The sequence below is a fragment of the Vulpes vulpes genome, chromosome 4, assembly GCF_048418805.1.
Source record: "Vulpes vulpes isolate BD-2025 chromosome 4, VulVul3, whole genome shotgun sequence".
Lineage (NCBI taxonomy): Eukaryota > Metazoa > Chordata > Mammalia > Carnivora > Canidae > Vulpes > Vulpes vulpes.
In genome coordinates this window covers 100,627,098-100,642,658 of record NC_132783.1, presented here as the reverse complement: position 1 = coordinate 100,642,658, position 15,561 = coordinate 100,627,098, and the positions used below count along the sequence as shown (strand labels likewise).

The 15,561-nt window shown below is 43.1% G+C and overlaps 1 protein-coding gene across 1 annotated transcript in view; it reads left to right on the top strand.

The window, feature by feature from the left end:
• Nucleotides 1–15,561, top strand: part of DOCK2 (dedicator of cytokinesis 2) — a 397,545-nt gene that overhangs the window by 359,099 nt on the left and 22,885 nt on the right. Inside the window, exons 36-41 of the mRNA XM_072756626.1 lie at nucleotides 219–259; nucleotides 3,512–3,602; nucleotides 4,331–4,450; nucleotides 7,962–8,051; nucleotides 10,100–10,204; nucleotides 11,764–11,905. Coding sequence (XP_072612727.1) covers nucleotides 219–259; nucleotides 3,512–3,602; nucleotides 4,331–4,450; nucleotides 7,962–8,051; nucleotides 10,100–10,204; nucleotides 11,764–11,905 — 589 coding nt within the window. The remainder of the gene's footprint in view (nucleotides 1–218; nucleotides 260–3,511; nucleotides 3,603–4,330; nucleotides 4,451–7,961; nucleotides 8,052–10,099; nucleotides 10,205–11,763; nucleotides 11,906–15,561) is intronic.

Sequence of the window (15,561 nt, the reverse complement as noted above, 5' to 3'; positions counted from 1 at the left end):
AGCTACCCCCTTTGTCCCTTTTCAGTCTAAGGATCAGGGAGGTGACTTTTAAGGCAATCTCCTAAAAAGGATGTTTGATGCATTCAGGAAAGTAAATTCTGTGCTCCCATCTCAGGGTCCCCAGATAGTAAATAGCAGTCTTCTGCACATCTCCATCATTACACCCCTGCCACTCTGCAAAGAAAAGCACTCATCACTGTTTTTCCTCCACTACCTAGAATTTCTACAAAGATAACAATCGAGAAGAGATGTACATAAGGTAAGATTTTTTCTAAAACCCAGACCTGCTGTGTCATTCTCCTGCTCAGTATCCACCTATGGCTCCCCACTGCCTTCAGCATAGAATTTAAACTTATCTTCTTAACGCTAGATCCCTCTGTGTTCTGTTTCCTATCAATCTTTCCAGATTCAACTCTTTTTATTCTCTGATAAACATAAGCAGTCCCTCATGCCATTTGGAGTTTTATGATCTGCCATGCTGTTTTGCTGTGTCCATGGCCCATTCTTTCCTTAACCTACCTTGTGGATTGAGCTGGTGAACTGCATCTACATTTGTTGAAGGGCTGGCACATGAGGTCCAAGTCCAGGGTTTATGAAGCATGTAGTTAGACCATTGGCCAGCCCAATCTCAAAGGGAAAAAAATACCAAGATGCATGATACCTGCTTTCTTGTAGGCATTTAAAAAACACTGATTTGAATACATCATGAAGGGATTTTGGGGGGAAGGAACATTAGCCTGAAGCAAAAATATCCCTTGCCAGTGTTTTTCAGAACCTCATATTTTTTCTCCGAAGTTTTTTTATTGTTATTTTTACTCATTACAAAAATAATGCATACTTATTACCAAAACAATAGCAACAAAAAACTCATAAAATAGAGACAAAAACAAAAAAATGAAATAAACTCCATAATCCATACATATTCTCAGACCCTTTTATATTTATATATAGATAGAATTCTATGCCTGCATATTTTTTACAAAAATGAGATCATATTGCTCGTGATTTATCCTTTGCTTGACAAGAATTCCATGTCAACAGATGAATTTCAACATCATTTTTAATGAAACTATAAAATTCTCTTTCCAGAATATACTATAATTTATATAACCAATCCTATATTGTTGAACATTTAGGTTGTTTCCAACTTTTTTCTATCATAAATAGCACAACAAAATTCTAAGATGTATGTCTTATGTGTCCAAGATATATCTTGCACGCATCCTTATGAGACAAGAGCCCATGAAGAGAAATTGACCAGAAGGTTAACACGCATTTTCAAGTCTTTTGACCCATTCTGTCAAAGGCCAGAGACTCCCAAGTCTGTACCTACTCTGCTCTTATTGCAGATATTTCTAGGTACTTGGTTTAGCATTATTCCAGGAATAGGAACTATCATTTGGATAGAAGATAATTCCATAGGCTGTCCTAAGCTTAGATGGTATTTATAACATCACTAGACATGACTTATTATAGTAGTAGAAAGCTTTGGAGTCCAAAGGGCCTAAGGTCTTCACCTTGTCTTTTTGGTGACCCTGGATACGATCACTTAGTATCTCCGGGCTGAAGTTTCCCCTTATAGAATGTTTCCATTCTACCTTCTGTTTTGAGGATTAAATGAGATGCTATAGGTAAAGTGTCTAGCACATGGATCCATCCCTCCAACTTTTTTTCTCTCCTTCCCATTTTAGAAACACAGATGGCGAGCCCCACATCTCCATAAGCTCTAGAGATTTGAGTTCTGTTGTAATCTAGGAAAACTGCATTTGCCTAAACCAAACAATGTGACAGGATATAGTCTGAAAACCTGTTCTGTTTGGCAGGCATAGTATTTAAAAACATTTTTAAATTGGTTGCCAAAATTTGAAAATCTAGAGATTTTACATAAAAATAAAAATTCTCCTCTGCTAAGAAACTCAGAAGGTGTAGCAACACTGGGCCCTCCTCTTGTCCTGACAAAACTGGAGTACTCTGGTCATGACATCATCCCCATTCCCCATTAAACTTCACCCTGCCTACCTCATTCAAGCTGCCCATCTGGCCTATGTAGTGTTTGAGTTTGAATCCCTGGTCAGGTCCATCAGGTGTTTTCCTTGGGGCTCTACAGTAGATCACCAAATCCTCAAGTTGACAAAAAAGAGGAGAGGATGTCTTGGTTAATCAAGGAGTTGAAAGTAGCATAAAATCTGTTCCTATGGCTGCTCTCTTAAAGGTTTTTGGACCCAGCTATCTAGGGACTTAAGGGACCAAGGATGGGCAGGAGGATATAAGGTAGGATTCAGCCATGCACATAAAAAACTTCTAAAGAAACCTTTAGAAACCTCTAAAGTTAGAACACAAACTCAACATCCCCTTCATGCAAGCCATGTGTAATTCTACTGATAACTCTGATTGATGAGAAGGAAGATGAGGGACGAGAGTGGAATAGCCATGACCATAGAGGTAGAAATTGCTGATGTTGAGCCCTGGTTCTACCTCTTTCTTGCTCTGTCTACTTTAATATAAATCTCAGGTTTCTCATCTACAAAAGGATGATTGGGAGGATGAATTGATGTAATAAAGTACCTATTTGCTGGATGAATGAATAAGAAAATCTTTCTATCTGGGATGCTCATCCCTCACTCATCCCCTTACCTTTAGATCATAGCCCAACTATCATGCTATTCTGAACTTTTCTAGAAGCTCCTCTTCTCCCCACCTAGATGAATCCTGTTCTCAAAATACCATAGACCTGTCCTTCACAACATGGATCACAACTGTATTTTTACAATGTAGAGTCATCTGTCCCAGGGTTCAGAATTGGAACCTCACATTGCAAAAGGAGAGAAGGAGGGAATGTGGTTATGGTTGAATAGTATATTCTCCCTACTGACAGCCCGAGGTCTCCGCAGGAATATCCAATCTTGAGGCCCTACCCCACTTCCTTTTCTTACCAGAAAATGCACTTCTTTTATGCCATGAGAACACTGAAGAGAGGGTAAGAGCTATGCTTTATAGCACTGTAGCTTGTTCATTCTCTTGGACTAGTACAGTGTTCAGAGTACAGACTCTGGAGATAATTAGCCTGGAATCATGTTCCAGCTCTTCCAATTATTAGCATAAGACTTCTGATGAGTTATTCATTTCACCTTCCTTAATTTGTCTTACCTGTCATATTGCATTGGCCAGACTCCTCACTATCAAGTTGCATGCTGGCTGGGATAATACTTAATGTTTCCAGTCCACAGTTTTCTCATCTAGAAGTGGGAATTCTCAACAAATCTATCCCCCAAAGTTGGAATATGAATTTGTTAGATTAAATGATGTAAGGCTTTCAAAATACTTAGCATGGTGCCTGTCACACACAAAGTATTCCACTAACACTAAAGGCCACTGTAGGGGGAGCCAATTATGAGAATACAGTCCTTTGTGGTCCTCAGAGGTGTCTAGTTGTTCTGTCTGACTCCCAGTTGGCCCTACTTCCTGCCTCCTTATTATTAAACCTGGTAACCTAGCATATTTCCCTGAACAGGTACCTGTACAAACTCCGTGATCTTCACTTGGATTGTGACAATTACACAGAGGCTGCCTACACACTTCTTCTCCACACCTGGCTTCTCAAGGTACTGCCATTCCAGTGGAGGTGATTTGTGCTAGGATCTCTATGGGGCCCTCATAGCAAGTTTAAGAGCTAAGAAAGAAAGACAGAAAGGAAACAAAGAGAGAAAGAGAAGTTGAAAGTGAGGGAGAAAGAGAAAAACAGAAAGGAAGGGAAAAGATGGGAAGGTAAGGCAAGGCAAAAGAATTAGCCAATAAATTTTGTTTTGCTATGTCCCCAAACTCAACATGGCCAGTTACTGTTCTGCACTGCTTTGTCTGGTCACATGAGATTTCAAGTGACTTTCATATTTAGCAACAATAACAACCATCTCAGATATGTTTTATAGTTTTATATAACATCCAAACATCAACTATAAATCATTAGCATGTCCAATTAACTGTTTTCCTTCTCTCAAAAATAGTGTTGTAGCTGGCCAACATCTAAAAGATTTCCTTTGGCCTTTGAAAAGCTAGGACCATGTCTTATAGGGATTTAGGGAAAATCCCTACAAACCACACATATGAGCCAAGAGAGAGTCAAATAAGCACAACTTGGCAAAAATCAGGAGGCATTTCCCAAATGGAAACTGCAGACCAGCATCTCTCTGACTGACCACTCACATCCAGAGTGATGGGCAAGCTGGCAGAAGTGTTTGCAGGGCTTCCTCTTGCTTCTCATCAGTAAGAAAGATGCCTACTTTGGGCTGCCTCTCAGCCCCCAGGTGACTGTGTCTGTGTATTTTCTCCTCAGTGGTCAGATGAGCAGTGCGCATCACAGGTCATGCAGACAGGCCAGCAGCACCCCCAGACTCACCGACAGCTGAAGGAGACACTCTATGAGATCATCATAGGCTACTTTGACAAAGGAAAGGTAATTTGTCCATGTTGTTCCTCTCGCTGTGGGGACTTTAGCTATGGGGAAGGATAGTTCCTTCTCAGACTCTGCACCGCATCCATCTACAGGCCTGGTCAGCCCTTCTTCCCAATTCTAAGTCTTATTACTTCTCTCCACATTCTCCACCTCTCACCACTTTTGTTCAAGGCCTTGTCATTGTTCACTTGGATACTCAACGGGTTCTAAGCAATCTGCCTGCTTCCTCTATTGCCTTCATCAGATCATCCTTCAAACAGGAAATGGGGATCACAAAACATACATTGGATCTCATCATTCTCCTTATAGTCATCTCCATGGCTTCCCCATCCCACTAGAATGATTATACAATCCTGCTCATGACCTCTGTGGCCCCACATGAGCTGTCCTCATTTCATGCCTGCAAGATCCCACACATCATGTCAAGCTCCTTTCCACATCAGGGTCTTTGTACTTGCTTTTCCCACCTTAGAACATTTTTCCTCCATGGCTTTCCTGGCAGACTCCTTCTCACGGCTCATGGCTTTGCTTAGATGTCATGTCCTCAAAGACACCTTCCCTGGCCAGCTTAGACAAAACAGCATTTTAGAATATGAACACAGAGACTTGTCTTATTCACTGCTGAATGCCCAGTGGCTAGCACAGAGCCTGTGATGCCATCACTGATCTTTAAAGAATAAGGACACAAAATGTTTGGTTGGGTTTGCTCAGAAGATTAGCCAGACCAACTGCTTCCCATCTTCCAATCTCCAGTGGAGCTTTAGGAAGCACCAGCCCAAATGCAGCATTCATCCTGTAGGAGATGCAGCATGTGGGCTAAACTGCTCAGGCCCTGGAGCCAGCTTGGTTTCAAACTTTGCTCCTCTCCCACCTACCATTCCCTTGGCCTCTTAGAGACTTCAATTCCCACCCAAAATAGTGATACTAATAGTACATATTAACTAGTTGTATTGTGAAAATCAGGTGAGAGAGTGCATGTGACACACCTAGCATAGGGTCTGGTACATAGTCCTATCTTCTTAAATGTTAGCTCTCCTCTTTACTGTATTCTGCCTTCAAGGCCCCAGTTAATTGGTCACCCTCCATCAAAACTTTCTTGAGTCCTTCAGCTTACCTACAGCCCTGCTTCTCCTCTGAATTACAAGGTCTCTTACAGTTTATAAGGACAAAATTTAATGGACTTAATTTTGGTCTGTTCTGTCACTGCAGTTCATTGTATCTGTCTTGGCCAGATCTCCCCACCTTCCCTGGAAAGACAAAATGAGGTAATGTCTGTGGAAGGGCTTATAAATTCCCAGGATTTGAGCAGTTGGAGAACACTGTTTTTATAATTTACAATTATAAGCCTCTTGAGGGCAGAAAGTCTGCCATTGCTGGAACCTCCTGCCCTGCTGGAATCAAGTCAGAGCTTCCTATTTGTTTACAGCTGATTGAGTCTGTAACTGTGAAAGCCCCAAAAAGGACATGTTGAGTTTTGTCCTCTATAAACTATCCAGTCCAAATCACCTTGTGCTGAGTATAGAAGAAAAAAGGCATCATCCCTCATCTCAGGGAGCTTATCATCTAACTGGCAAAACAGACATCCCAATCATGATCTCTTTTGCATATTACCCTTTGGCGTTGTACAATAATGGAGGATGGGGGGATGTAGTGCCAAGATTTGGGAGCAGAGAGGAGAGAACAGATGAGTACAGCTCACTCTGATAGACACTGCTGTAGAAGGTTCCATAATGAAGCCCAAACACATTAGCATCCCTTTACCTTTGTTTTGCCACACTTCCCCTCATGGAGATTTATTGCTCCAGGCACACACAATAGCTTTCTACTCTGAAAGTCCACCTATCAATACTTGGTGGACTCCTCTACGTCCCTCAAAACCCAACTCTTACATCCATTTATGTGTATGCTTTATCCACTTATGTTTCATGAAAGAAGAGACTGTGTCTTATCCATATTTATATCTGTTCCATCACCATATACCATACCATGCCTAGAAACCAGCAGGTGTCCAATAGTTAATGTATGAAATTCAGAGGGATCAGTGACTGTCAGAGGTCCCAGTGACTATAGGCATACTCAGGAGGAAATCCTAGGTATGTGACTCACTCCCTGGCCCCTTAGTGGTCGCTAAACACATGGGGAGAGCATTTCTGGCATATTATGGTAGGAAATTCGCAAATACTTACACATGAGTCAAACAGTCCTCTGACCCAGCTCAGGGACTTTACCATCATCTTCTTGCCAGGCTGAAGAGAAAGAAAGGCCCAGTCCAGTCTGGCCTGTGGACTTGGTTCCTCCTGGCACATAACACATTTTTATGCTGCTCACTAAGTTGTCCACAGGTTTACAGCCATGGCTCCTCCACTCGGCACTTGCTTTTATTTATTTTTATGCTTGGATGCAGAGAGAGCATTTTTGCTACAAAGCACACACTACATTTTGGCAACCTCCCCTCTTTCCTTCCCCACCTCCCCTAGCTTCTCCATTTAGATGCATTTTCCATTTTAAACTGAATATGAAATGTGATGGGTGTCCCTTGAGATTGCCAGATCTCTAAACCACTCTGCATCTCCCCCGCCTCTCTGCAAAAGCTCCCAACCCCCTTTAATCCAAGATGGAAGTTTGATCTATTGGATTCAGCCTAAGACAAAGCAGAGAAAAAGGAAAATCCCCTATATCCAAGGTTTATTTTCTCAGATTTTTTTTCAAATGAAAAAGATCTATTTACAAAATTTCTTTTTTATTTTTATTTTTATTTTTAGAGAGGGAGTAAGGGGCAGAGTGGGAGGGAGAGAGATAATTTTAAGCAGGCTTCATGTCCAGTGTGGAACCTGATGTGGGGCTCAATCTCACAACCCTAAGATCATGACTAGAGCTGAAATCAATAGTTGGACATTTAACCGATTGAGCCACCCGGTGCCCCTTACAAAAACTTCTAACTACTCTTTTCATTCTCTAGTACCAGCTCCATCTCCACCTCTACGCAGCCCCCTCCCCGCTCATATACTCCAAATAACCCCATTATGAAGAGACAGGTATAAAATTTCAGCTGTGCAAGATAAATATGGTCTAGAGACCTTCTGTACAACATTAGGCCTATAGTCGACAATTACCAGGTCACCCCCAGGTGTGCATTCTAACCCAGCTTTTGGTTGGGCATGTGACCTGGGACAATGTCTCTGCCTAGCTGAACCCCCATTTCTTACCTGCGAAATGCAAATGTTACTAGTCACCTCCCAGAGTAGTTGTGGAGACCCAGAAAGCATGCAAATAAAGCATTTAGCCTAGTCTCTGGCTGCTCCATTATTTGTCACAGAACTAGAATGAGGGGCAGAGGAAGGGTCCTGCTCCCGGAGACGTACCCGGCTCCCTGTACATGGAGCCGGGCCTGGGTCTGAGTAAGGCTTGCAGTGCAGTCCCAGGAGGCAAGCTCCAGCTAGCCCCTTTCTCAGCGAGGGTTCTACAAGCCCGGGGGAGCCCCCTAAACTTTGTGCTCTTGACCTTCCTGTAGATGTGGGAAGAGGCCATCAGTCTGTGCAAGGAGCTGGCGGACCAATACGAGATGGAGATCTTTGACTATGAGCTCCTGAGCCAGAACCTGGTAAGTCTGGGTGCCCGGGGCCTCGGCTCCTCAGAGATACTGGGGACGAGGGAGCGGGAGGCCAGGTGGGGTCAGGACAACAGAAAAAGCCTGGGAGTGGGGCCTGAGCTGAGTGAGGCTGCTGAAAGCTTTCCTTCCAGTTGGCAATATTTTCAGAGGGAGGTATTCTGGGAAAAGTCATCAGCGACAGTTTCCCGGATGGAGTGGTAAGTTCCTGCTTGGCACGGGGGCTGCTGCTGCTGCTATTGCACACTCAATAAACACTGTGCTACATTTGCAGTAAAATCCCCACAAATCACTAAGCCAATTAAATAAAAACGCAAATTTGTGCTTTCTGATTAACAGATAAATCACATTAAAATGCTCCCCGTCTGGCCATTCCCCATTAGCTCCTTGGTGCTGGTGATTTGGTGGGGGTATGTGGAAAGCGAGGTAAGCCAGCCTAGCCTGCTTATGCTGCAGATGCCAGGGCTTGGCAGGGAGGTGGCCTCTGCAGGGAAAATGCAGAACATTTTGGCTGCTCCTACCACTCACACACCTCCCACGTATTTCCTGGCCACCTCAGAGCCAGGGCCTGCCGCCCCATCTTAGCCTGTTTTGACAGGGCCAGTCCAGCTGTGTCCAGGAGACTCTAAAATGAGAGTCAGAATGTGGAGAGATGATTTATTGCTTCTTTGGGGGTGGGGTGGGTATTGAGTACAGTTTTCTTGTTAAAAAACAGCTGAGCTGTTTGCTGTTTGTACTGTATGTAGGATACAATGCGAACACACATGTAATCACACCAAGAAACACTTACATTTATCCCATACATACATCCATATAGATTTTTGCAGACATGGAAACACATGCCTTCTAAACATGTGTATTTATGTGCTTGCACACATACACACACGGAGTACACATTCATGCACACATATGCACACACATGCGCTACACACTTGTATATACATGTACATACACAGAGTATACATTCATTTGTACACTTGCAGACACATCCCATACACATTTGTGCACATGCATATGCACATACGCACAGTACACATTTATTTACGGACATGCACATATACATGCAGTTTCATGCAATGCTGATGTATGTGTACATCCACGCTCCAAGCCTACATTGCACAGACTTCTGTCCACCCACATTTATCTCCCATGTTGTATCAAATTTAAGATGCCATCCTGTGATATGTAGCATTTTTTTTTTATGTCTCCTGTCATGATTTCTGCCTGGCTAATAGCAATTGTAAGATGCTATCAGGTATAAAGTAGGATGTAAACAGTTTTCAGAGATGTTAAAATATGAAAAACACACACCTCTTGGAATTGATGAAATATGTTAAGTGCACATACACAGGAAGACTTCTATATCCAGAGATATTTATGCATCCATAGAGCCTCATAAACACATGCCTGGTGTGCATGGAGGAGGGAGCAGTGTGGTAAGCCAGAGTGGGGTAGTGGGGGGCTATGGACAGTTGGCTGGATTCAGCTCCATACTTACTAGCTGCATTATGAGACACCATTTCTTTATTTGCAAAACAGAGATACGAGAGATGCCTGGGTGGCTCAGTGGTTAAGTGTCTGCCTTTGGCTCAGGGCATGATCCTGAGGTCCCAGGATCAAGTCCCACATCAGGCTCCCTGCATGGATCCTGCTTCTCCCTCTGCCTATGTCTCTGCCCCTCTCTCTCTCTCTCTCTCCCTCCCTCTCTCTCTCTCTCTGTGTGTGTGTCTCTCATGAATGAATAAATAAAATCTTTTAAAAAAAGAATATTATCTCTAAAAAAAGATATGATACTTGTGAGTTGTTACGAGGAGGATACAAGTAAGCGAGCTGGTACAGGTAGAGTGATCAACATGGAACCTGGTATGGGTAAATACAGCTATTGCTATTACAATTATAGACATATCCACAGATATGCAAATATATGCACTAGGCATCTTGGTTCTGGTATAATGATCATGTCTCAAGTTTGGCCTCTCTGGGTTAGATGTGCCTTTGATACACATTTATGTTGTTATAAGCTATGAGTTTTCTCCTTTCAGATCCAGCAGGCAAAATTCTATGAAAACATCATGAAAATCCTCAGGCCCAAGCCAGACTATTTTGCTGTTGGATACTATGGCCAGGGATTTCCCTCCTTTCTGCGGGTGAGTATGCTGGTGACTGAGACCCAGGCCAGAGGCCTGGGGCCTCTCAGCTGTCACTTTGTGTTTCAAGGAACCGCTTATACTCAGACTCTGTGTTCTTCTCCTTCCAACTGCTGCCCTCACCGCCAGCATAAGCCCAGTGCCTCTATCATTACCACCCTCAGCCACCCCATGTTTCTCTAGATATACAGAAACCAGAGCTACTCTGTGAGGCACTAGCTCCCCATCCCTTGAGTGAGGCATTCAAGGGGAGCTGGATGCCTTCTGCTACCCAGCAGGCATGGCAGAGCACTAGTTCTCAGACCCTTTGGGCTCAGGAATCTCTTTTCTCTCTGAAAAATTATTGAGGTCCTCAGTGAACTTTTGTATTTATAGACTCTGTCTACATCTACCATATTCAACATTAAAACTAAGAAAATTTAAAAATATTTATCAGTTTATCTAAAAATAACAATAATTAGCCTGTCATGTGTTAACACAACTTTCATCTTTATGAAAAATAGTTATATTCTCTAATAAAAATGTGTGCAAACAGTGAGACTATCTCATATTTCTGCAAATCTCTATAATGTTTAGATTAAGAGAGTCTAGTGTCTTATACCTGTTTCCACAATCTGTTGTGATACCACACAGCATGCAGTTTCTGGAACTTAAGGATACACGTTCCAGGATCCTATTCCCATAGATCGCATTTCAGCAAGTCTGGAGCTAGGCTTGGGGATCTGAAATTTTAGAAGTCTCCTAGGCCCTTCTGATAATCCCCCAGATTTGGAAGTACTGATATACCGAGGTGACAGACGTGGGTTTGGACTGAAGAACTTATAGGCCATTAGAAGTGGCACAGATGGTACAGATATGGTCTAGAACATGGATTCTCAACTTCAGCTCTTTTGACATTTTAGATCAGGTTATTCTTCATTATGGCAACTGTCGTCTGCATTGAAGGGCATTTAGTAGCATCCTGGGCCTCTACACACTGAGTTCTAGTACCTCTCCCTCTCCCAAGTTGTGCCAACCAAAAATATTTCCTGACATTGCCAGTGTCCCTTAGGAAACAAATCAACCCCCATTTGAAAACCACTTATTGAGAGGAGGCTAACTCAGTCAAAGAAGGATAAAGTGTATATTTCTGTGGAGCTAGAGCCAGGAACCAAGTGATGAAGGACCCGAATGCTGATACCTTCCATCCTACAGGCCCAGCCCACATGGCCCATGAAAAGCAGGAGGGACATTTTGTGATTATGTAAACAGAAGACAGGTATGACACACTGAGAGCCAAGTGATGAATAATTCTGAAAGCTGTACACAGAAGAGTTTGAAGAAGTTCTCAACATCCATGATACCCTCTCTTTTTAGAATCTATCTTTTTAAAGAAGTGGTGTGCCTAGGTAGGTTGGTGAGCTGAGCTTCTCCTTTCTGTGGTGAGGAAGCAGAAAAGAGAGAGATCTATAGGAGGTCACCATAGCTCTACACTCATGTCATAAGCCTCCCAGCTTTGCTTGTATCACGTTCTCCAGGCCTAGGCTCTGAGATCTCTGTTGGGTGTCATTTCTCTGCAGAACAAGGTGTTCATCTACCGAGGAAAGGAGTATGAGCGGAGAGAAGATTTCCAGATGCAGCTGATGAGCCAGTTCCCCAATGCAGAGAAGATGAACACAACCTCTGCCCCCGGGGAGGACGTGAAGAATGCCCCAGGCCAGTGTATCCTTGGAGAATGGCCCAGCCAAGGGGCCAGGCAGAGGCAGCTCTCCTGGGACATTAGCCCACAGAGCCCCACCTAAGAGCTTAGAGCTGCTGCCAGAATCATGGCAGTAGTGCCAATTTTAGTGTCCAATGTGGGATCCAAAAATCCATCTCGGGAAATTCTAAACATTCCATTCATTGAGCAATTCACTCATTCATTCATTCTCATAATGAATACTGTCAAGCCCTGAGTCTGTGCCAATCATTGTGCAAGGTGCTAAAGATCACACTCACAAAGTGGTCCTACCTTTAGGGAGCTTATAGTCTAACAAGTAAAAGAGGCACTGAGCAACTAATTGCACCATTAAGTATGTGTTTATAAAAACTGGGTTAATGCCAAGAGGAACCCATGCAGGACATTGTGATCTGTGATTGGGAAGGCAGAGAAGGCTTCCTTGAGGAAGGTAATGTTTAAGTTTAGCAACTAGCCAAAGGTTAATAGGAGGCAAGGTGAATGGCCTAGATAGAGGAAAGGACCATCATATGCCCAGGCCTCAAGTGGAAGGAGCACAGCTGGTTCCAAAAACTAAAAGAGTGCCACAGTGCTCCTACAATAAGATCAAAACTCCTGAGTGAGGCCAGGATCATGTCCACCATCTGATCCCTGCCTGTTTCCCTAATGTCATTGCCCCTTCCTCATGATTCTTCCTTCCCTCTCTCATGCCCCTCTGGCCACAATGGCCTCATTTCTGTTGCCTAAACACATCTAGTTGGTTCTCTCTTCTTGTCATGCCCTTCCGCTAGCTCCTTTCTCATCCATCAAATCCTAACTTGATGTTACTTCCTTGAAGAGCCTCTCTCTGTCACTTATTTAAAGTAGCCTTTTCTGAAATCTTCATGAGCCTCATATCTCAAACCCTGTCTATTTTCTTTAGAGAATTTATCTCAATCTGTTATCTTTTGTGCTTTTTAAAGATTCACGTAAGCTAGACTGTAAACTCTGGGAGTGCAGAGGCTGCACTGCCTTGTTCGCTGCAGTAACTTCCCCACCTACGGCCTTGCCCCTGCACAAAGCTGACTCTGAGAAACTACCTGTTGATTAATAGAAAACAGAAAGAAGAGAGAAAGAAGAGAGAGATAGACAAATAGAGACAAGAAGGAGGGCAGGATGAAGGGAGGGAGTCAGTTCACTGGAGTCCACAGAGGAGGACACAAGAGACACGAGATGATGCCAGTGAGATTGGGTAGGTGATGGCGTTCCTAAGGGTCAGCAGTGGACACTGGGCCCGAAGCAGGACTCCCGGTGTCAGAGAGGATATAAATCCAAGGACTAGGCAGACAGCTGAGTGGAGATACACTCATCCACCTTGGCTCCCTGCACTGCACCCTGTAGCACAAATTAAGTTACAGTCTTTAAAACAGGGTTGACAGGTTGCATGGCTGGTCTGCTAAGTCTGCTGAACCTTAATCCAAATATTTTTCCCTTGGGTGATAAATATTCATCTGTAACCTTTTCATTATGCTCACCTGCCCTTCATGCCTGCTCTACCATGGTATTTGCGAGAGGAAATGCAACTAGTCCTGGGGCTGACTGGTTACAGATGTGACTTTGATTACAAACAAGACAGGAGATTAGTACTAAGGCCCTTCTTAAGTGGACTCCTGGTGTTGAATAGTTCTCTGGCCCTGTAGCTTAGGGCAGAGGGGGAGCATGTGCTATGAAGTCATCCTATGATATGTGGGCCTGATTCAGTGCCAGGAATCAAGTGGACAAGGGAAAAGGGCTGACATTTCTTAAATGTCCCCTTCATGCCATGCATGAGACTGAGTGCTTTGTAAATATTATTTCTTTAACTCCCATAAAACTCTATAAGATGAGCATTATTTTTGTCCTATTTCATAGAGAAGGACTGTGTAGTGCAGAGAGGTAAAGTAGTTTTCCTAAGATTACAAACCTAGTTAGTGATAGAGGTGAGATTCGAACTCCAAGATCTCTCACAAAGTCTGTATTCTTTCTATAATGCCATTACTTTCATCAAGATTAATGAAGATAATGTTCTTTATTAACTATTTACCATGCACCATGCATTGTTTCATTTTACCCTTATGGTAATCCTATGAGCTGGGGATTATTACTCTGTATTTTGCAAATAAGAAAAACAAGGCTCAAAAAACCTAAGCAGCTTACACAAGGTCCTAGGCACTGATGGAGTAGGATTTGAACTCAGGCCTGCTTATTGCCAAAATCTGAGCTTGTAATGTTCTGTTCTCTCACCTTCTCTAGTGGAGCTAACAAGTAGCTTGAAAGGGTGACATATTTCATGTCTTCTTATTTAAGTATCATGTGAGGGAAGACATTTGAAACAAAGGTCTTTTAGTTGACTGTCTTCTATCTCCCACCTTCCCCCTGCCTAGACCTCAGGGTCACAATTCCATGCACATATTCAACATGTGGTGAGGCACTAGCCATGCATCCTCCTGGACATGATTTGAGGGCTCTGGTGTCACTGGCTTCCCCAGGACAGGTTTGGATTCTCCTCTTGGACCAAGGCCAATTGCTAAGATCAGTAGATACGGCCTAGAACATTCTCTAAAACAAGAGCTGGCAAACTTTTCTGTAAAGGACCAGATAGGAAATATTTTAGTTGTTGTGGGCTGTGTGGTCTCAATGTCATAACTACTCAACTCTGTTGTTGTAGTGGGAGAACAGCCATGGATATAACACATAAATGGATTAGTGTGGAAACCAAAGTGGTTTCTCTCCCAGAGAAGGCTGTTGGCTGTATGGCTTGAGAAAGAAAATAGTTTTCCTGAATATTACAGAAGTTCTTCCCATGAGACCTGGCATTATATTCTCTCTCAATCTCTCTCCTCCCGCCCCCACCCCCCCGAGGGACTCTCATTTAATGTGGAAATATTCTTCAGAGATAAAATAATTAAATCTCTAGCATATTAGTATGGAGTGAGTTTAGTAGAGGGGGACAACTGAATTTAACTTGGAATTATATTTTGGCCATTTCTTCTGTTTGAAAGAATCATAACCTCTGCCATCAGAAAGATCACAATGTGGTGGAGGAAAGGGGGACAAGACATGGAGTTAGAGAGATAAGAGTCCTAAGTTCAGGCAAAATGCCATGGATCGTCAGAGGGAGGAAACAACATCCGACTGAGGGTAAATTGAATGCTCATGGAGCCTGTGGTATTTGACATTTGCCTCAAGGACTCATGGGGAGAGGAGGTAATATAAGAAACTATTTCAAGCAAAGGGCATAGAAGAATCTTTTGGATAGCCGGAGATAATGGTGGGACATGGGTTGGGGTCATATTAAAGTAACTTTGAAAGCCAATAAGAAGAGTTTGTGATTCCTTAGTTGGCAGAAATTTCAGGTTCAGGAGAGATTTTTTGGAGTTATTGTGGTCATTGGGTAGAATGAAGGGATGAGAGTACTTGGATACTTAAAGAAGAGAAATGAGCAAAGGAGACATGGTAGGCAGAGGAAGGGAAGCAGGAGCCGGGGAATAGGACCAGTGATGACTAGTTTTGTTTATTTGCATTGCCATGTTATAAGTTTAAAATGCATAAAGGTCTAAAATAGGCAGATAAAGCTCCCATTGTGTGTGCCTGTGGCAGGCATACTAATCATCATAGAACTCTTTCCCACTGAGCCTGGACA